This window comes from Pteropus medius, unplaced genomic scaffold (genome assembly GCF_902729225.1).
Source record: "Pteropus medius unplaced genomic scaffold, Ma_sr-lr_union100, whole genome shotgun sequence".
Classification (NCBI taxonomy): domain Eukaryota; kingdom Metazoa; phylum Chordata; class Mammalia; order Chiroptera; family Pteropodidae; genus Pteropus; species Pteropus medius.
The window spans coordinates 51,991,195-52,010,396 of record NW_024344378.1 but is presented as its reverse complement, the minus strand read 5'-3'; the positions used below and the strand labels follow the sequence as shown (position 1 = coordinate 52,010,396).

General features: G+C 50.8%; 1 protein-coding gene across 1 annotated transcript in view; it reads right to left on the bottom strand.

Annotated features, from left to right (window-relative positions):
• Positions 1–1,112: 1,112 nt before the first annotated feature.
• ANXA11 (annexin A11) overlaps positions 1,113–19,202 on the bottom strand; it is a 40,990-nt gene continuing 22,900 nt past the window's right edge. The window contains exons 2-15 of the mRNA XM_039872218.1: positions 17,237–17,299; positions 15,845–15,957; positions 14,462–14,854; positions 13,030–13,117; positions 12,732–12,826; positions 11,890–12,003; positions 9,917–10,007; positions 9,407–9,486; positions 9,176–9,232; positions 7,331–7,424; positions 4,784–4,879; positions 3,725–3,783; positions 3,396–3,518; positions 1,113–1,901 (exon numbers count right to left, since the gene is read on the bottom strand). Coding sequence (XP_039728152.1) covers positions 1,842–1,901; positions 3,396–3,518; positions 3,725–3,783; positions 4,784–4,879; positions 7,331–7,424; positions 9,176–9,232; positions 9,407–9,486; positions 9,917–10,007; positions 11,890–12,003; positions 12,732–12,826; positions 13,030–13,117; positions 14,462–14,854; positions 15,845–15,957; positions 17,237–17,291 — 1,518 coding nt within the window. The 5' untranslated portion in view covers positions 17,292–17,299 and the 3' untranslated portion in view covers positions 1,113–1,841. The remainder of the gene's footprint in view (positions 1,902–3,395; positions 3,519–3,724; positions 3,784–4,783; positions 4,880–7,330; positions 7,425–9,175; positions 9,233–9,406; positions 9,487–9,916; positions 10,008–11,889; positions 12,004–12,731; positions 12,827–13,029; positions 13,118–14,461; positions 14,855–15,844; positions 15,958–17,236; positions 17,300–19,202) is intronic.

Sequence of the window (19,202 nt, the reverse complement as noted above, 5' to 3'; positions counted from 1 at the left end):
CCTGCTGGGCACCAGGCTGAAACCTCTGGTGCAGACAACAGGGCAAAGTAATGTCACAGGACATTTACAGTCACATTAGAGCAGACTGAATCTAGGCCCTGGCACAGGTCTGGAGGCCAGAGGGTTAGCCTGAGTTCATGGAGAGTCGTGCAGTGCCAAGGAGTCCATCCTATTGGGCAGATCCCACCTGGCACCCAAGGACAAGGGGCCTGCCCTAGGGAAGGAGCTCCTCAGCCAAGCATGCTGGGTCTTGGTCAAGAGGCTCCAGGCATGGAAACTGGGGCAGAGCTGAAGTGATGAGTAGGGCTTGCCATGGAGTCCAGTGCCCACATTGGTCTTCTCTAGTTGAGGAAGGCAGGTCTTGGTATTCCAGGCCAGTGTTGAGCTCATGGCTGCCCCGTGGGTTATCCTCTCTCTCCTCTCACTATGTCCAGAGGGCTGTGAGGAGTCAGGCAGTATCCCCGAGCAGATGTCTACTCTGTGGACAGGCCACACTTGGGGGCTCTGGCCAGGGCCCAGCAGGTCGATCTCTGGATTCTCTCCTTTCTAAACTTCCCACTTAGCAGGTCGGAAAGGGAGTGAATAGTCTCATGACCAGCAAGGCACGCTCTAGGCTTCTAGACATAACAATGATTTCTAGAAACTTTGCCCCTTCTGGATTTATCTTCTCCTAACACCATCAACCAAGGGACAAGGGGCCCCTCAGGACCACAGCTAGGACCACTCCAAAGGAAGGGGCTGATCTTATGCCTCTCTGGCCCCTGGATGCAAGGCCTACGCAGGAGTCATGTACACATCCTCTTACCTGTGCGCCTCCTTCAGGACCTGGGTGAAGGACCACACTCTTCCTATCTCTCTCTCAGTGGACTTTACTGTGTCTGTATATGACCAAAATCCCTGTGCCTTATCAGTGTCTGGGCCCAGAACTTGGATTGCAGGAACCTCCCTTTCTTGGGTCCTCACAACCTGAGTCCCTGTAAATTACTAATCCTCAGTTTCTTGAGCACAAGTTTCTATTTAAAGTCATATAAATTTTCACTGGTTAATAAGGCTGGACCCCTGGGCTTCAGGGTAGAATCATGAAGCAGAAGAAAACAAGCTGGCATCACGAAGACATTTCCAGAATGTTCCAGAGCTGGCTGACTTTAATTTAGAAACAGCTTTTGGCTAGTAACATTTAGGTTTAAGGCACATTCTCAATTAAGAGAAGCTCTGTCCCTGGCAGGGAGCTGGCTTTGTTCTCGTGGTTTTACGTGGTGGAAGGAACAGATGACTTTCAGGCTCTTTTTTTCTTTTCTAAAAAGCAGTGAGTTTGGCAATAACAAAGTTCATGACACATTCTCACCAGATGCAAAAATTACCCTTAAAGGTCTTCCCTTTTACTCCTCAGTGAGGACATGGGGCTCCCCACCCAACCTCTCACTCCAAATGTGCATGGTAGCAAAGAGACTCATATGCATCTGTTGGGCAATGACTAAAAACAGAATGCCTCCAAATAAACGTAAAATTACATGACTAAAATGAAGGCGAGTGTCTCAGCTACGAGCAAAGAGGAATGATTGCATGAGGCAGGAAACGAAACATCTACTTTAGCAGCAAGTGGCTGTGAGGGGTGGGGTCGGGAGGAAAAGACAACCTGAGAGAGTTCCAGGCCCTTCGGCACAAACAGGACACACGATCAGGAGGGGCGGGTGGAGGACAGGGCCAAGGCTCCACGGACTGTCGGCATCGGGATACCTGGGGGGCTATTTTGTGGGTTTGATAGAAATGGGCATTCTTTTGGCCTTTTCCTGGCATCACTGTAGCTGGCAGGTGGACAGAAGTGAGCCTCCAGTCACCACTCAGTCGTTGCCACCACAGATCTTCAGCAGAATCTTCCGGTAATCCCCTGAAGTGTCTCCCTGGTCACAAAACAAGTACATCAGTTTTGTCCTCCTGGCCCCTTGTTTTCTTTTGTCTTACGTGCCCTTTCAGAGAGGCAGGCCCCACCCCGGTGAAGTGCCTCATCACGCAGGTCCCCGAGCGGCCAAGAGCACTGCAATCACGGAGGCTCACACACTAGGCGGCGTGGGCAGCCCAGGCCTTGGACAATGCAGTTTAGCCTCCTCAACTCTCTTTTAATAAACAGAAAGCTGAAATCACCCCGATGATCAGTCAGATTTTGAAAAAGAAACACGAAAAAATTTTAAACAGTCAGAAAAACCCCTATTCGGAGCTAACTAATGTGGCATTTTCCCGGTGCATTTTTTGTTGCACTCAGTAGTATGTCCCACTCAGAAACTGTACTGTGACATGACCTTGCAGTGGAGGGTTCTGTTATTATTTGGGCATCCCAGTTCACACTGCTCTTCCTTCATCTGAGTCCATGGGACTTAATTCAGAAGGGTTGTCCAGGCCATGCTGAGCTAATTTCTAATCATTTCCTTTGTTATTTCCTTCCTTGAGGGCAAGGCCTATAGCTTCTTCGAGATGCCCACAGCCCCGCTTTGTGACTAATTACTTTGTAAATAATTACTAATTCTCTGCTACCAAAAGCATCATTTTTTATAGCCAGGGAAATGGAAGTTAGTTTCTTTCAGCCCAACGTCAAGTGCTAGTGAGTCTGAAATCAGGACCTGGTCGTAATGACTTCGGTTGCAAGGTTCATGTGAGTTCATAATTTAACTGTGAGACCACCAACAGGAACGTATTTTGCCGGACTGGTTCCAGCACATGGTGATAAAGGAATAGCTGGCACTTGTCAGACACTCATATGCATCACTCAGTATGCTTTACGTGGACCGCCTCATTCAAGACTCAACACTCCTGGGGAACCCGTCATTGTAATTGTCTCAAGAATGATGGAACTGGGTTCAATGAGGTTTACAGAAGCCACTCGGGATCACAGAGTAGGCAAGCAGAAAAGCCAGAACTGGTTCCCCAGCAGCATGACATGACCCTCACTCTGAACTGCCTTTCTTGCAGCCTTCACCATAACAAAGCTGAGAGAAAGAAGTGACTCATAGTGAGCTGAGCTACACACCAGGGAGCCTTGGGACATGAGTCTCATGTACAGTCACAGAATCAAAGGGTGGCCAGTATGAAGGCCAGGCAGCAGGTGGGGAAGGTCCTGTTTCCTCTGATGCCACTGTTTGGAACTCCCTCCCCCATCCATTCACTGAGTAGCAGAAATGCTGGATCTGGGGACACAGCATGGGGGTGACAGCAGGGTGACAACCCACCCTGCCCTCAGGGGCTTACAATCAGTTTGGAGGTGAATGGATGAACAAGTGAAAGTTGAAGGGAGAAAGGAAACAAGACGCCCATGTACTGCAGGGGATAGTGGAGGAGGCCAGGGAGGTCCGCAGCCGAGTGGGATGCCCACAGGCAGCCCGGTGACCCGCAGAGGCCCATACCGTGATGTCATGGTACAGCGACTTGCCATACAGCCTCTTATACTCCATTCTGATGTCCAGGAGGTCAATCTCACTGCGAGACACCATGATGCGAATCAGGGTCCGGTCCTTTGTTCCCGCTCCCTGAAGAGAGTCCACGGAGGGTGTGAGCAAGGGCCTCCTCACCATCCCGCCTTCTCCAGACACTCTGGTCCCCTCCTGCCCATGGGCCCTCTGTCCTCTCGGCTGAGGTGTGGCTCTCCCCTTACCTTCTACCCTGAGTCCTTGGTCCCAGTCACAAGTGGGGCTAGACACCCCCCACCTAGACCTTGCACGTGGGAGTTACGTACCCTCATGGCCTTGTTGAGCCTTTCAGCAAAGAAGGCGGGGGTATTCTTGAGACATTTCACTAGAAGAGAGAAACACAGCATAACTTGATGTGCAGGAAACTATCAGTCCGGGGGCATGGAGTACAGTGTCCTCTTAGGTGCCGGAGGCCTAGTCCATCACTGTAGCCATCCTTCTCTTCTCCTTCTCCAAGCTCGATTATCCATGGTCTTGGCTCCTGTTCTTTGGAATAAAAACATGCAGGGCCCAGACACCAACCCAACTTCCTTCCTGGCAGCCAACAAGCTGAAAGGGGCTGTGCAGGGGAGAAACGGTGATGAGAAACCGTGTTGCTGCTCAGGTGGAAGCGGGTGAACTGGAGATGCTGTGACCCTTATGGAGAAAGGATGGCCAACTGGGATGAACGTCTCCCCAGTGTTCTCAGGTCATGCAACCTATTTAAGTGACACGTGGAGAAACAAGGATCATCATCTGCCCTATCAGAAAGCTCCAAGAAAAGCAAAGCGAAAGATGGGTAAACTGTGATTTCCCCAAGTGGGTGTAAAGAGGGGCCAACCTCTCATGGGAGGTGGGACCTGGAGCCCATTAGTCCCTGCTTTAGTGGGCAGGGCACGGGTACCACCAGCAGCACAGCATCGTCCTGGGAGCTAGGCCAACTTTTCTTTTAGCAAGAGCATGTGTTGCTGTTGCAACCACGTGTTTCCATCACAAATATCTGACAACTGCCTACAGGGATGTATTTTTAGAGGAAATTTGGCAGGATATGAGTCATCTCCAGCAGGGCAGTTGGCTGCTTTCCCTCTAATACCCACACTACAGCTCCCTTCCCAGAGCTGCAATTGAAATAGAAACAAGACACCTCTAGAAGAGTTGGGGATAAAGCTCCATGGTGACCCGAGAAGCAGTATGACTCCCAGCACTTAGGCATGCTGGCTTTAGCAATCCTAGATCCTGCGCTTTTTTCACTGCACTGCCCCTCAATCAGAGCATGACGAGCACCCAGCGAGCCTACAGCACACACCAGTCCCTGGTGGGCAGGCAGGCAGGCCCAAGACACCTACCCACGGCCAGCATGCCCTGCTCCAGGTCTCCGGACATCTCCCGGCAGATGCTCTTCTCAATGTCTCGACCTGTCATTCGCTGATACTCATTGAAAACTAGTGGGAAGAGAGAAGGGATATGTTATAGACTGAATTCTGTCCCCCTCCTAAATTCATATGTTGAAGTCCTAGCCCCCAGTACCTCGGAATGTAACTGTATTTGGAGATACTTAATTACCTGTAAAGAGATAATTAAGTTAAAACAAGGCCCTTAACCAATCTGACTGGTGTCCTTATAAGAAATTGGGACACACAAGGAAACACCAGGGATACACACTCAGAGGAAAGACCAGGTGAGGATGCAGCAAGAAGGTGGCCTGGCCATCCGCAAACCAAGGAGAAAGGCCTCAGAAGAAGCCAAACCTGCTGACACCTTGATCTTGGACTCTTAGCTTCCAGGACTCTGAGAAAAACAAATTTCTGTTGTTTAAGTCACCCAGTCTGTGGTATTTATTACAGCAGCCAGAGCAAACTAACATAGGACACATGGTGAGGAGGCCTCTGCCCCTTCTCAAGCCCACTTCTCCCGCTCTGCTCCCAGCACCTGGACAGCCCCACTGACGACGCCTGCCCAGCTCTCAAATCAGCGAAGTTCTTCACCGCACAAGTCATGTGCACCCCATCTCCCACACCTGCTCATGGGGTCCGTTTACCTGGACTGCCCTCACCAGGCTGCTTACCTAAACCATGTCCAATCCCCCACCTAGGAGCTCCACCTCGAATACACAATAGTGATCCCTCTCTTCTAGATCTCTGCACTTCCACTCCACGCCACCCTCTCCGCATTATTCCATGCGTCCGTCTTGTCAGTCCTGTCATTCTCAATCTGACTCTGAGCCAACACCCATCCAGCCCCCAGCTAACACAGGACGAGCCGACACTCACGAGAAGTGACTGAGGTTCCCAGGGAAGCAGGAGGCACCATGGAGCCCTGGGTCCTAACTCTAGTTCTGACGCAGAATATAAATCCCCTCTCCCCCAGCCTGGGTCTCAGTTCCTTTCACTGTTCCCCAAACTTCTGGCATTTACATATCGATGTCGTGATTTATGCTATATCTGCATCAATCTCCATTACTCAATATTTTCTTCAGATCAGCTCCTCTTTTTTTTCCTAATAACGTTTGTGAAACCAGGGTTTGATGTGCTACTTATATGTTCTATACTCATTAAAATAATGACTCAAGATAAAATTATGTTCACTCATTCTCCATTATAGTGCCCTTACAGTACCAGAGCCTCAAACACCTTTGACCCATTCACAGCTCCCAAACTTCCATCTCTAGCCCAGAGCTTTCCTGACCTCCAGACTTACATTGCCTACCTGATATCTCTAGCCCGAGAATCCTATTTCCTTCCCTCCTAAAGCCTGCTCCGTCCACAGCTTTCTCAGTCTCATTCTTCCACTGGGTTGGCCAGAAGAAATGCTGGTATCACATCCTTGCCTGCTTTCTTTCTTCCATACTCCACATCCAATTCATCACCCAATTCAGAGGCCAGAATCTTACCCTTCTTACCGCCTGCACCTGCCGCCTGGTCCAAGCCACCACCATTTCTCCTCTGGATACTGCAGCAGCCTCCTAACAGGTGTCCTGCTCTGCCATGGGTCCCTTCACTCTTCTCAACACAACAGCCAGTGAACTTGCAAAACCTTATTAGTCAAATCACATCCCTCCTCCACTTAGACCCCTCGATGGCTTCCTGTTTTACTCACGATAAAAACCTAAGTCCATACAGTTGTCAGCAGAGCCTCCTGTCATCTGTGACCTGACCACTCTCAGTCACTCCGTCTGCTCCAGGCTCACCAACTTTCAGTTTCTCGGTCACACTGAGAGGCCCCTGCTCAGGGCCTTTGTACCTGCAACTCCTTCATGTTGTTAACTCAAATGTCATTACCTTAGTGAATACTGCCCCAAGCAGCCCCCCAAGTCCCATCATTCCCCATCTCTGTTTCCAAGTTTGTTATTTTTCTCTAAATGGCTAGCTAGCTGGTACAGATTTTACTTAATTTTTGTTTACGGCCTGTCTCCCTGAACAGGTAGGTGAACCCCATCAGAACAGAGATTATACAGTGCTGTTCCCACTGCTTCCCACACCTACTCCATGATCCTCTGGCACATGGCAGGAGCTCGATTTATATTTTTTGAATGAATGAATAAATGTTACCAAGTATTATTGTTATGTTTCTTTTTTTATGCCGCACTTGGAAAACATTGAATTAGGTGCTATTAAAGGCTCTCTCAAGTCTAATATTCCACATCCTGGCATATAAAGATACTAATCAACAGAAGGCTGCCATTTCCCTCATCTCTGCCTTTGCTTTCCTCCAGAACTGGATGCTTGCAGAAACTCGGAGACCTGCTGATCTTTTAAATCACCACCAGGAGACTTTTAAGGAAGTGAGAGCCCCATGCAAAGCAGAACTGCCAAGTGTTCCTGCAAGCTCTGTTTCCCCACCATACTTTGTCTGCCCTCGTTACCCAGCCCCAGGGAGGCCTCGGACTGTCTTACCTGCCACCAGGTGGGCTCGGCTCCGGGAGCACAGGACCGCATTGAACTTGGACTCATCTGTTCCCAGGCGGTTCTCCCCAGCTGCATACAGCTCCTGAACAGACAGAGGGATAGACAGGCATGCAGCGCAGCCTCAAGCCAGACACCAGGCCCAAGTCACCTACGAGAGCTAGGCAGATACTCCAGGCCCCGCTGGCCCAGAGGGGAAGGAGAGGGGAGCAGCGCTTCCACTGTGCTTCATTTACTGTGCGGAACTAGACACCATCCATACACCCCTCTTTGGGCAACAGAGGATTCTAAGGCTGAGGAGAACTCAGGACCAGGAGAACCAAGGCCGACTGGGACCCAGGACAGGCAAGGAACAGCTTGAACACAACCCAGGGAGCAGCAGCACAAAGGAAAACATGGGATGAGTGGCCTAGGCTTGAGTCCTAGCTCTGTGCGCAACTGCCATAGGACTCTAGGCAGGCCGCTGGATCTCTCTGAGCCTCATTTCCTCGTCTCTACAATGTGAAGGGTTAGATTAGATTCGGGGTCACAAACCTCAAGGCCCAAAGGGTCCAGATGGGTAACCCGAGGGAAACAGGCCAGTTTGAAGGCCAGAGAGCAGTGGGGAACCAAAGCTAACACACACAGTGGCGGTTATTTCTCAGCATCATCTGAGTACAACAACAGAGGAATGTAGGCTCATAGCTGCCAGATCCAGCTCTCATGAGAAGCCAGAATTCTGATTTCTGTATAAGTTTCCCAATCTATAAAAGTACCTTCTCTAACTATATGAGGGAACATGTGAGAAAATAAATATTACGACAATTGATAAATCAGTTACAGATGTGGGGTTTTATGTGGCAGGCACTTTTCCTGTGTTTGGTTGCATATGCCATTATATTTGCAAATGGACAGAATTTGCACGTGCCTGGTAAGCTTATGAAAGCGTGAGCCTGAAAATATTTGCCAATTTGCAACCCCTGCACCAGATGGCTCTGAAGTACCTTCCGGCCTCAGAGCAGCTCCTGGATCTAAAGGCACCAATACCCAGGGGAAGAAGGTAGCCATTAGGGGCTCAGAGACCCCACTGGTCAAGGTGACACAGGTGCAGGTCCAGAACTAAGAAGGCAAAGCAGCAGGAATGAGACCTTGAAACTGACGCAAGTTCTGCCTCAGCTAGGAAATAGCTTATGCAGGAAATCGGAATAGGAAAATTCCCACTGGGGCCAGAGCCGAGCCTGGGAGCTTTGAGGGTGTCTAACCCTAGGTCCAGAAACGGGAATGGATGTCTCATAGCCAGAACTGCTACGGTCTGAATTCATTAGTGGGAAACCCAAACTCCTCCAGAGAAGCACTCAGATGCCTGGACAAAGAGAAGAAATGGTGACTTTTCCTCCTTTGTCTGCAGTTCACACCAATCTGGGGAAAAGAGTAGAATTCTAAGGCTGTGCAACTAATGTGACAGCTGGTTTCTAGGCTCAAACCTTCAAAAGCTTCACAGGCAAGTGTGAATTCTGCCCATCTGCAAACATAATGGTATACACAACCAAATAGGGAAAGTATCAAGTCACATGAGGTCTCACATCCGTAACTGTGATCTACCAACTGCTGTGATAGTTGTTATGTCATATGTTCCCTCTTCCAGGTGGGGAAACTGAAGCCCAGAGAGGCTGGTTGACCTGTTCAGGGCCACACAGCTGATAAGCAGCAGAGACCATCTGAAAATCATAGCATCTGGAACCCATTCCTTATCAGTTCTCTTTTCATCCCAGAGCTCCTTGCTCAGGAAGAAAGCACCTGCCTGCCCACTGGCTCAGGAAACCCCGGTAGGGTGCCTGGTCTGGCCATCGCACTCACCTGGACATCTCTCTGGACAAGCGACATATCCACATTTGTGCTTTCATCCCGGTTTCCCTGAAAGGAAGCAGGTTGTGTGGTCAAAGCCTTTCCCTGGAGTCGCACCCCTCCCTCCTCGGTCCTCTTCCTCTTCCTCCTTGCTCAGATTCCGCTGTGAACCCTGAGCCCTGTGAACCCTCTCTGCTGTGAACCCTGAGCCCTGAACCTTGAATGGTGCCACGGGAAATGTACCTGAGAGAGAGAGATGAGGAGCCGCTGGAAGTGCCCTGATGTGTCGCTTCGAATGGCCTCCTCCAGGGTCTTTTTGAATTCTGGGAGACACAGAGAAAGCCCACCTTGTAGCCCCCACTACGAACACAGTCAACAGTGGGCACTAGCAAGAATAGGGCATGGGAGTCCTGGGCTCAAGGAGACAGGTGGCCCACATGGCTCTCTAGAAACACACAATTGGAGATCTATGAGGGGCTGTGATGTTCAGGGTGATCTGGCCTCTGGTCAGGCTTAGACCAAACAAGAGGTTTTCCTCAGCTCTCCTTTACGTCAGTCACCTGCCCTAGGTGCGAACAGCAGGCAAGGTTGGGTCTTTGATCAAAGCCCCATGGGTTGAAGCCCCATGGGTGAGAAGATGAAATGATATGAATGCCAGGAAGAAATAGAGGCCCTGGGAGAGGGTGTGGCCAAGCCCTGAACACACAGGGATCTGCAGAGGGCAGAGGGCATGGGTCTCAGGGCCAGCCTAACCTGTTTTGTAGGCTCTGCTCAATTCTCGAATGTGCTCATTGCTGCGGGAGGCAAGGATCTCAATCAGGCAGGCTTCATCGGTGCCAGCTCCCTGCAGAGAACACAATAAACCACAGGCTTATTACAGCTCCCTAGGGCACTGGCATCCAGGAAAAAGAGCAGGTGCCATGCCACTGCCCTACCCCACCCCCCAGGGTACAAATCTCAGCAACAGAAGTCACTAATAAAGACACACCCCTGGTGCTGCTGCTGCTGGTCTGAGTATAGCCAAGCACTCCTCTACAACCCCAGAAAAGTACCAGATAATGACAGTGACATGGTGATGAGTAGAGATCACATGAAGGATCATCTCCTTTATGCCCATCAGGAAACTGAGAATCAGAGGTATAGTGACTTGTCCAAGGCCACACGGTAAACAGTGGGTTTAAAGCAAGAACAGGTATATAGAAATACAGTCTTAGAGTGGACCGCGGAGCATTTGGAGATCTCTTGGAAAAGGCAGCAACAACAAGAATGAGAGGAATGCCCATGTCAGGGACAGTGAGAAAGTGAAAGACAAGGTCACCAACCTGGTTCTTATATTGGTTTGAATCTCAGCTTTGCTTCTAACTGTGTGATCTCTGGCATATTACTTAACCTCTCTGTGCCTCAGGTTCCTTGTCCATAAAATGAGAGTGATACTAACACCTACCTCATAGGGAAGTCATAAGGATTAAGTGAGTTATGTAGTGAGCACTTAAAACAGAGCCTGTCATGCAGGAAGCACAACACAAAAGTAGCTATTTTACGATTATCGCTACAGTTAGATGTGTTGGAATGGACAAAGCGCTTCTGTCAGCTTCCTGGCTCGGTGCTCTCCACATGTCACAAGAGAGCAGCCACATTCTCATTTTACAGATGTTCAAGGACACACAACTAGTCAGTGACAGATGACCCCAACCTGTATTGTTTCTAGCATCCCACAACCAACACCAACCCATGAATAGCTGGGGCGGGGGCCGAGCAGAAATCTGGAGGCCACTCCCAGGGGCCCTCCCCAACTGCCACCTGACCCCCTCCGTAGAAGAAAGCATGTAGGGTGTTTCAGTGGGGTCCTCTCTCCCTTCCGGGATCGATGTTGAATTCTCTGCCTCTCCTCTAGGGGGCAGGGAAAGTCACTGTGTCTATAAGGCCTCTAAGGAATGTTAAGATTCCTTCTGAAGCACCTGTTTGATTCACAAGGATTCCCCTTCTGTGGGAGCTGCACACCCCCATCCACAGGATACTTGCTGTGGGTCTTGGGAGTCACAGCAGTATATGGAATGTAGCAGTCCCTCTGCTTGGTCATAACTGATTGGACTGGGGGAAGATAGTGAACCAAACTAAGCCAATCAGAATCTGCCTTCTATTTGGAATCTGGACTCAGGCAGCCAGTCTCTTCTGTGGTTGAATCTCTTACAGGTAAATGGACGGGGATCCTGTGCCAAGCAGACATGGAAGGAGAAGCATGGAAGCAGACAGAGGAATGAAGTGGACACTCAAGAAGAAGCAGAGACAAGAGAAATCCTGCCTGGGTCTTGCTAGTGACATCTCCTGGTCCCATCCTTCTCCATGCCAAGCTGCTAATCTCTGTTCTCATTACTGATTATCCACTTTGCTCTGTTTATAAAGTCCTCAAAGATGCTTCTTTTATTTGCTAATAACAGAGTCCCAAAGAATGAGGATGACTCCACCCACGCCTCATACCTCTCCCTTTATCACTGTACCACTAGCTTCCGCTAACCCCAATTCCCACTATGTTTTTAAGATGGAGCAAAACTTAGATGTTCTTGACAATAAATGACGTCTCCTTTGCCTCTTGGGGAGGTCACCAGAAGTCACCTTTTCTATGGCACTTGGACTTCAGCCTGAGAGGGTCCAAGAGCTAAAGTGACAATAGTAGCTAGTGAGCAAGCTCAGACACACCATGTGGTCCAGGCGCACATAAAACAAACCTTGATAGCTTCCTTTATCTCATAAACATCGAAGAGGACTGGAGTCTTCATCATAGCTAAGATTGTCTTCTCAAAGTTTCCTGACAGCTCAGATTTCAGATCTTTGATCAAATCCTGATTGGACAGTCAAACAAACAAACAAACAAACAAACCTATTTTGAGAATTCACAGACGGTAACTAACAGGGACAATATCCCAGATCTGAGGACTGGAAACATCAGCAAAATAGCCAAATCTCAGGCCCCAGTCTGGATTCAGAGTTTGCATTTGAACCCAACCCCCAAGAGATCTGTGGCACATTGATGCTGGAGAAGCATTGAGCTAGAACACTAGTCTATTCAGTATTTACCCAGTTTTTATCTAAGACTCATTTGTTCAGTACTCAAAGCTTTTTCCTTCAAAGCCCTTCTATCACCTAAATCTCCCAGGATGGCTGTGAAGAGGGCAGGAGCAGCAGCCAGGGTTCCCAGGAGGAGACACAGGCCAGGTGGGGGTGGAGGGAAAATGACTTGCCCAAGGTCTCCGTGAGTCATAACAGACCCAGGGCAAGAACCCAGAACTCTGGGTGCCTCATCAAACCTCAGTACCCTATAGACTCTGGTATTTACCCCTCTGTGGATCCTCTACCCCTAGAAGATGCCCATCAGCTGAGAGGCCACTGGCTAGGTGGGCAGGAGGAAACACCCTAATGCGCCTTATTGTCTACTCAAGAAATCCAGGCCTACTTAGCTCCAAGGAAAAGCAGGGGAGAGCAGGGCCGTGTTGGAGGTTATGCCTCGATTCAGGAAGGACCAGACCTTCCTGTGCCCCCTCCCTATCCACACACACACGCACGCACTCACCTTTCCGTAAGCTGTCTTAAAGGACAGGAGGATCTGCTGCCTCTGCTTGTTGGAACGACTCCCCAGGCAGTTGATGATGGCCTGCTCATCAGTCCCTGGAGGAAGAAGAGGTGGGCGTAGGCAGGGCTGGTGGTCGTGGGGATGCTATATAGCTAGAGAGTCCCTGGGCATGGGTCCTCCCATTCCCCTGGGCACCCCAAAGGCTGCCTCTACCCACTGACCCCAGCCCACAGAGCCACTGCAGAACTGTCTGGGGAAACGGGGGGTGGTGAGCATTTGAGTCACCAGGGTCTCTCACCAAAGCCTTTCATAGCCTTTCGCAGGACCTCGGCGTCTCGCAAGGGGTCAAAGCCAGGAGCATCTGTGATGGTGCCTCGCCCTCCAAACTGCTCAAACAGACTTAGGTAAGATGCTGCATCTCCCAGATGCAAGACTGCCCCATTCCAAACTCTGGGGATGACCTTTTCTCTAAAAGCTGGAGTACCTGAAGGAGCCCACCAACAACAACGCAGAGGACTCTACACTGAGCGGCCCTAATGGGACCATTATATGTCCTCATGTCCTGGTACTGAAGCTTCTGCCTGGATCCCATGGCTAGGAGTCAACCTATAGCTGAGTCCTAATGCTGAAAATTTAGCCTACACCCAGGTCCTCCAGGGCTGACCCAACTTACTGCTGAAGGGGAGGCCTCAGGTGCAGGGGCCACTGGCCTCTCCCCAGTGCCTCATCACTATAGCATACATGAGCACACATCAGGGTCTTCCTAAAGCAGCCTGGCCAGTCCACGGAGCACCTTTGTGCAAATTGGAAAAAGGTGCTCCTTCTGGGGGTAATGCAGGTGTCCAACATTCACGATGGTACACACAGCTGGACTACCTCCTGGACCGGCACTGGTTTCCTGGCACTGCTTTCTGGACTCTTAAAACCTGCTTGCCTGCCACACTTGTTCCTGACACTGACAGGTGTACTCCCCAGCAAACTTGAATTTTCCTGCCTAAACAGTCTCCTGGTAGATTATCTTCTGTGGCTAGTACAAACTAATTTTAACAGAATTAAGGAGATACGCTCAGAGAAAAGGTGAGGTGGAAGGCAGGGACGGGGGATGGAAAGCTGGGCAGGGGTGGGGAAATGCGTGGGGACAGGGAGGAGAGAGGACCCTGTCTAAAAATAGTCATCAAGCGCATACCACTAGCCCTGCACTTGGCTGGCTTGGCCATGTAACCATGGCAATGAATTCTAGGCTCTGCAAACAAGAACTGCAAACATGAACTGCAAAACGAGCCAAGAGCAGTGCCGAAGGAACTGCGGACAATCTCCCCTACTCAAAGGAAGTTTTACAAATCTTCTAAAGCCAGCCTGGGAGAGCACATCCAGGGGTTGAGAACTAAGAGCCGTCAGGCATAAAACAAACCCAGTAGTCAGAGCAGTTCTTACAAACCCCAGCCAGTAAATAACAGAGGAATGAAGAGCATACCGGGACACTCAGACCTAACTCACACTTAGAACATCTAATCAAACTGGGAGACAGAGTAGCTCCCTAGGTCTTCAGCGATACAAACTGGGGCTGGGGAGTCTGTGAGAAAGTGACACTGTTAAAACAAGAAGTTATAGCTGAAGGACTAAGCCCTGCCCACACCTTCCCTGGCCTTGCTGGCAGAGGACACTAAGTCACATGTCTTGGGTCTTTGGGGCTGGGCTAGGACTGAGGGTAGCACAAGGCTGGCACTCACCTGGGCTGGGGGCACAGCAGGGGTGACAGTCCCAGCTCCTTGGTATCCCGGATAACTTGGCACTGGCTGCTGCTGCTGCCCGGGAGGTGGCATTGGCGGCTGCCCAGGGTAGGTCATTGGCGGCTGCCCAGGGTAGGCCCCTGGAGGCTGCTGTCCAGGAGGCGGCACGGCCTGGCCTGGCACAGGGGCCCCTGGGTATGGTGGATATGAAGGCATCCCAGAGGGTGGATTTCCTCCAGGGGGTGGGTACATTCCATACGGAGGAACAGGCTGCTGGGTAGAAGGGGGCTGCCCAAAACCCCCAGAGGGGACTGGAGGGTAACCACCCCCAGGAGCCCCAGGGTACAGGTTTGGCACGTTGGCTCCTCCGAAAGTCCCGGACACGTTGGCCGCCTGAAAAGTCCACAAAGTAGAGCCTAAGACTAACAGGGAGGCCAAGTAGGTAGGATCCCAGGGACAGCACTGCAGACCACACAGAAAAGACCCAGACAAGAAAGTCTAGCCCAATCCCACCGCCAGTGAAGAGAACCAGTGCCTTCCTTCCTCCTCCCTCCCTCCCTCCCTCCCTTCCTTTCATCCCCGCCCTGAGCTCTGCAGCAGGCTCCCAGGAGCTGCACTTCAAGCTCAAGCCGAGTCTGAGAACCAGGACACTGTCCCACATACCCTTCACCTGCACTCTGACCCACTAAGCTGTTCTTGTGCCCAAAGCCCCCACACTTGCTCTAACACCACATAGCTTACTTATGGTGATCGCCTGTCTCTTCCCAGTGGCAAGAAGTACCATGAGGCTAAGATTGTGATTTGTTATATTCACATATCCGCAGTGCCCCTACCGGGCCTGGCACAAATTAGACTATGTACTGGTTGCACTGTTTACTTTCAGCATGTATTTGCTTTCAGATTACAAAATAATACTATTTTAAAAGCTGCATGTCTGCCCACGTTGCCAGATACCCACTCACACACACAAATACAGACAAATGCACATGGACACTTATACACGGCACATGCACACGTGTACACGTACCCACTCTCGCCTTCCCCGACTCTATGCTGAGCTCACACAGAAGGCTGTCAATACACATTCCATGTAGGCACCGCCCCTACCCAATCCCCCACAGCTGAGAGGGGCCTGAGAGACTGTGTGGCCCAATGCCTTCCCCTTCCCTGATTTCACAGCTGAGCAAATCAAAGATGCAGAGAAGGACAGTGAGCAGCAGGTAAGAGCCCTGAGAAAAACCCACATGTCCTAAGATGCCCCTCAACGAACTTGGGACCCAGCACACAGACAGACGCTACTGACACCACAGAAGCCAGCAGCCTTCATCCCTCTGGCCGTGGAGGGGTGGGCCCAGGGCAGCCCAGCAGGAGGGCTGGACTCACCATTCCTGAGAGGTAGTCCTGGTTGAACTGCCCTGCGTAGTTGGCCACGTTATCCAGCCCAATGGGGGGCATGTTGGGAGGCGGGTAGCCAGCACCTCCCCAGGCACCACCACCTGGAAGCAACACCAAGCCAGTCAGTACCAGGTTGGACTCCCAACAGAAAAAGGCAGAAACAGCAAGCTCCCGGGTGGTCAGGAAAGGAAGCCAAGCATGGCCCGAGGGACAGTTCTATAGAAAACACCCAGGCAAGAAAATCTAACCCAATCCTGATGCCAAAGGAAGAGGGAGCCTTTCCTTCCTTTCAGGGAGGAAGCGGGGCTGGGTTCGGCAAACACTCCCAAGGCTCTCTGTAGGGTACCGAGAAGGCAGGAGGGCCAAGGGCAAACCTGCCCTCCTGGGCTCATCATTGTAGAGTGGGAGTGCAGACACAGGACCTGTCATTTTAGGACACTGCTGAAATGAGCTCAGGGAGCCTGAGAATCCAGGGAAATGCAAAAGCATGGCAGGAGTTGGGGTGGGTCCTGCAGCTGTGGCTGTTTGCTATCGCAGGTCTATAAGAGGCAGGGAGAAGCAGGACGGGAGGATGGAGGTAGATGTAGATGTACCTGGGTCACGGAAAACACAGACTCGTCCTTGTAAGGGGAACAATGAGGGAACCGCAGTAAAAAGCCCCAGCTCTGAAACCAGCTGAACCAAGGTATGTGCCCTGGGGCAAGACGTTCACCACTCTAGTTCAGTTTCCTCTGCTGACAAGTGAGGATACTAACTGCTGTGCTGAGGACTGAGTTAACACCTATGCAGGGCTTAGCTTGGTGCTCTATAAGCTTCTGTGTTACAGCTGTCACTGTGACAAGCAGCATAACAGTGTGGGCTGCTGGCCTGTTAGATGCATTTCTGTTCTCAGCAGCAAAAAGGCTTTGGGGGCCACGAATGTGGCTTTTCAGCTCTAGGGCTCTAGGACACTCAGGTCAGAGCCTTCCTGGAATCACCTGCCTGTTCTCTTTCTTGCTGCTCAGGTGCTGATAGCGGTGCCAGTGGTAGGATACGGAGGGCAGGATTCCTACTGGAGAGAGAAGACTGAGGCCAGAGCTGGCAGATCTGGGCTAAGCCTTTTTTAGAGCAAAATGGCCCAGCTTAACCCCCGATAAGCCATGTGACAGTGGCTGAGTTGCCTCCCAGCTCTGTGCCTGTTCTTCACCTGTAAACAGGAGGGTGGGTACAAATGGCCTGCAGGGCCCTCAGTGCCTAGATGGGAGGACCTCAGCTCTAGGGAAAAATGACTGTGCCCGGGGGTCCTGAGGAAATGACTGGAAAGCATTCTTACTCCTCCCTTCCACTCCTGGATGCAAAGCAGAGAAGGCATCCCCTCCCCAGACCCCCAGACCCTCTTACCTGGTGCAGCTGGGGGGTAGCCGCCTGCGGGCGGTGGGTAGCCTGGGTAGCTCATGGTTGGATCTGTAAGAAAGAGGAAAGCCACTCAGGCTCTGCCAGGAGCTCCCAATCAGCCAAACCAGCAGCTTCTTGGGAGAACAGCAACAGCCACAAGCTAGGCCCCTGCAGGAAAAGTTGCATCAGGCTGGATTGTGGCAACCCATTTACCCTCTACCTGCTGGGGCCTCCAGCTAGAAACAGCAATTGAGGCAGGCTTGTCTTCAGAGCCAGACTCTTGTCCACACCCACCATGATAGAATTTATCATCCATGAGTGGTGGGCGGGTTTCTTGAAAAACCTTCCATCCTATTTCTCCTGACAAAGGGAGGCTGCATGTGTATAAGGCTGTTCTCCCGCCCCTGGACAGAACGCACTGCCTCATTCTCAGGGGTCCACATCTGTTTGTCTTTATCTTCCAGTGTCCTTATCACCACCCATCCAAGAAGGGACCAGAGCCCCTGTCTCCCTGTGCCCAAGCTGTATACCCCAAGCTCTCACAGAGGCCACCAGACTGGATAGACCCTAGGCTACAATTTTCATTCTCCAACCTCTGGTTCATCCAGCAAGAGACCCTGGTATGGAAGCATTGTTCCCAGAAACAAGAAGGGACCTCAGGAGGGTTCATCTGATCCGGGATCTGGAATCAGGCAAGGGAGGCTGCACCATCTTGTTTCTAAGAGGCAGTTGGAACTCAGAAAGAGTAAGTGACTTGCAGATCAGTAGTAAGAGGAGAAAGGTCTGGAACTGGGGGCTGTTACCTGCTGGTGCTGGGTGGAACACCTACTCTCACAAAGTCCCTTTGTATAGATCCCTCTGCCGTGTCCCATGACAATTAAACTGCCCAGGTAGGACAGATCTCCCACGACAGCAGCCACACAGAAACTGTCATGCAACCTGCCTACTCCTGCTGTTGAGGTTTGCAGAGGCAACCAATGACAGGTGAGGGTGTGTGAGGAAAGCTGCTGGCCCCAGATGAGACTCTCCCTCCATGCTGGGCTACATGCCAGCAGAGGCCACTGGTTCTCCAGCTGCAGCACACCAGAACCACCTGGAAGGCTTGTTAAACACATGGTGGACTCCACTCACAGTCTGAGTCAGCAGAACTAGAATTTGCACGTCTAACAAGTTCCCAGGTGGTGCTGCTGGTCTGGGGGCTCCACTTTGAAAAACACCACTCAAGAGGCTGCTATCCACCTACAGGAATTCTAGTTGGCTTCTTAGCTATGTCAAAGAACTGGGCATGCTGTTTGGTGCTGCCTTCAGGCTGACATCTTGTGGCTGGTGAGGTATCAGTACAAAGCCCTCCAGGTCCTGCCCCCAGCCAGACACTTCTGCCAGACTCTCATACCTCGCTGATGAGGAGATACCCTGGGGATCTGAATGATGAGTGGGCCAGGAACCTTGTGATGGGGGAAAGGAGGAATTCCCCTGCAAGAGGACAGGGTAAGCTGCAGTTGTGTTCTTGACATCTTTCTTTCTGGGGATCACTACTACGTAGAAGCTTTGGGCACCAAAGATGCCCCCTCCATGACTCATCTCCTCCCAGAGTAATGAGGCCAACAGGCCCCAGCCACGGCCAGGTGGGAGGGGGGAAAAAAAAAAACAAAAACAGAACAAAAGCTGGATGCTACCCTATTCCGTACCCCAAAATAAATTTCAGCCAGACCAAAGATTTAAATGTAAGACGTGGCCTGAATCCCAAAGACATAACATTAAAGTTCTGCATGACAAGAAACAAATAAAGAAAACAATATAATGACAAGAGAAATGACAAATTTCGTAAAAATATTTTACAGTACGATAAAGACCAATAACCACTAGAGAAACTCAAATAAGTGAACAGGCGATTAGTGAGTATTTACTCTCCCTAATATGCTGAGATCGCCAACTAAAAATGTGGAGATGTCAAAATTAAAAATGACACACT